The sequence below is a fragment of the Geospiza fortis genome, unplaced genomic scaffold (assembly GCF_000277835.1).
Source record: "Geospiza fortis unplaced genomic scaffold, GeoFor_1.0 scaffold566, whole genome shotgun sequence".
Classification (NCBI taxonomy): Eukaryota; Metazoa; Chordata; class Aves; order Passeriformes; family Thraupidae; genus Geospiza; species Geospiza fortis.
Window position 1 is genome coordinate 23145 of NW_005054833.1, and position 2468 is coordinate 25612.

Consider the following 2468-nt stretch of genomic DNA (forward strand, 5'->3'; position numbering starts at 1 on the left):
ATTCCAGACCCCCCAAATCCCTGTGAGGGAACAAATCCCCCTCTGGTGCTGTGTCCTGGATATTCCAGACCCCCCAAATCCCTGTGAGGGAACAAATCCCCCTCTGGCATCATGTCCATGTCAGCTGGATTTCCTAGAGGCCTCCATGGGGGGATGGCCCCCCAAATTTGGGACGTTTCACCCTTGTTATCTCTGTTTATTCCAACATTTCCCTCCTCTGCAGGGGCTGGGTACGGGAGCTACGGCTACGGAGGGAATTCTGCCACTGCTGGCTACAGTAAGTCCCTTTTTCCACCCAAAATCCCAACAGGTGCCATCGTGATGGGGACTAAAAATTCACAGGAAAATGGCTCAAGAGACGGGAAGCTTTTTTTTTTTTAATGGAAATCAGTCCTTGGTTTTTAAGGAAACCAAAGCGTTTTCATCAATTCTGTCTTAGCTTACAGCCAGGTTTTTTTTTCTTACAAAATGCAAGTTTTTTAATGAATCCCAGAGATTGGGTCAGACCCCTCTGGGTCTTGGGAAGGCTTTTCCACATGGATCTGGTCCAGCCCAGCCTTTTGAAGGTGTGAAATTCCCTGATTTGCTGGAATGCTTGGGTTTGCCTGTGGGCTGAAGCAAATCCTTGGAACCACACTGGGCTCTGGGAATTGTTCCTGTGCTCCCCATCCCAATCCAGTAAATATCCAGGCATTTGGGAGTGTCTTGGATGCTTTGGGAAATCCACGGAGTCCTTGGTTGCCATGGAGACGGGCTGTTGGAGCGAAGTGCTTCAATCACCCGGAGAATGAAATATCCCCAAAATCAGGAATTGAGGGGAATTTTGGAATTGGCTTGAGTGTCGGAATCCATCAAATTCCGAGCATTTTGGTCCTTTATTCCTTGTGGTTTGGGTTTGAAAGTTGTCTTTGCTGGATTTGGTGGCACGTGGTTCCCATCTTTGAGTTAATTCCTTAATTTAACCAAAAGAAGGAAAATGAACTTCTAGGTTTAAACTGAGTCCAGGGACTTCAGTGGATCCTTAAAATATTTGTAATAATAATTATCCCATTTTTTTTTAAAAAAACCCCATTGTTGGAGGTCCTGACTCTTTATCCAGGGGACAGATCCCATCCTGGATGATCCAGAAATGATCCTTGGGATCCCTCCCAGGTGGACAAACTGCCCTTCCCAAGCCACCACGTGGTGCTGGACATTTCTGCCCCTGGGCTCTGATTTGGGGAAAATCACAGCTGATCCCGTGTCAAGCGTGAAAACTTCGGAGTTGCACTTGGAATGTTGGGATAAAGTGGAAAATCTGGGACTTTTGAGGTGGGAGAGCTCCGCTCCCAGCTCTGGATCCAAACCCCAGGATTTTGGGGTTTGGGATGGCCCAAGGGGACTCTGGTCCAGCACAGACAGAGTTTTGCTCCAACTCTGAAGATAAATTTATTCCAGAGCCTCGTTTCTGCAGAGTGAATCCGGGATTTTCTGTGCGAGAGGAATAAAATCTTCGCATGGAAAAGGGGACGTGGAAGAGAATCCATGGAACGAGCCCAGAATGAGCAGATCCCAGAATTTAAAGCCTCCAGAAGCTCCTGGCAGCACGGCCACAGGATTTGGGGTTGGAGCTGGGATTCACCTGTGATCGGTCTGGGTGTTCCACACAGAACTGCAGAATGAAGCGCGTGGAATTTCACTCCTTGGATCCTTTCTAACCAAATTCTGCCCATTTTTGTTGCTGGCAGATCCCTCCTGATCCCACGGGGTTTTAGATTCCGGTGGCTTTTTTTTTCCCTCCAAAATAAGTTTGGTTTTGGATGCTCCCAGTTCTCCATGGAATGGCAGGGAAGGAAACACTCAGGAGTTTGGCTGTGGGACCCTGAAGAGATGAAGTCAAACCCAGATGAGCTCTGGATCCCAGATGGAATTGTCCGAATCCCGAGAAGATAAACGGTGCAATCGTGTGTGGGTTCCTCATTCCTGGAGCAGGATTCTCATTCCAGAGCATCTCTCACTCTGGGGTGGTGTTTGGACTTTGTAGGGTTGAGGGAGGCCCGGGATGGATCCAGATGGGAGATCCTGCTGGAATCACAGGATGGATCCTGCTGGAATCACAGGATTGGATCCAGATGGGAGATCCTGCTGGAATCACAGGGATGGATCCAGATGGGAGATCCTGCTGGAATCAAAGGGACGGATCCAGATGTGTCCTGCTGGAATCACAGGGATGGATCCAGATGGGAGATCCTGCTGCAATCACAGCGATGGGCCCGGGTGGGGGCTGTGGATGGGAATGGCATCACAGGGACAGATGCACATGGGGGGTTCTGCTGCATTACGGGGGCGTCCCACTGAGGTCCTGGCAAGCTTCGGGGGTCTCCATCACCTCCAGACCACACTCAGCCTCACAGCCCCTCCTCCCCTCCGGAGGGGCTGCGCCCCCAGCACCGCTGACGCTCCTCTCTCTGTCCAGGCCAGTTCTACAG

At 50.3% G+C, this 2468-nt stretch overlaps 1 protein-coding gene across 1 annotated transcript in view; it reads left to right on the plus strand.

Annotated features, from left to right (window-relative positions):
- The window catches only part of ILF3 (interleukin enhancer binding factor 3), a 14121-nt gene that overhangs the window by 10383 nt on the left and 1270 nt on the right, over nt 1–2468 (plus strand). Inside the window, exons 18-19 of the mRNA XM_031065520.1 lie at nt 212–277; nt 1650–1663. Of these exons, the coding sequence (XP_030921380.1) occupies nt 212–277; nt 1650–1663 (80 nt within the window). The remainder of the gene's footprint in view (nt 1–211; nt 278–1649; nt 1664–2468) is intronic.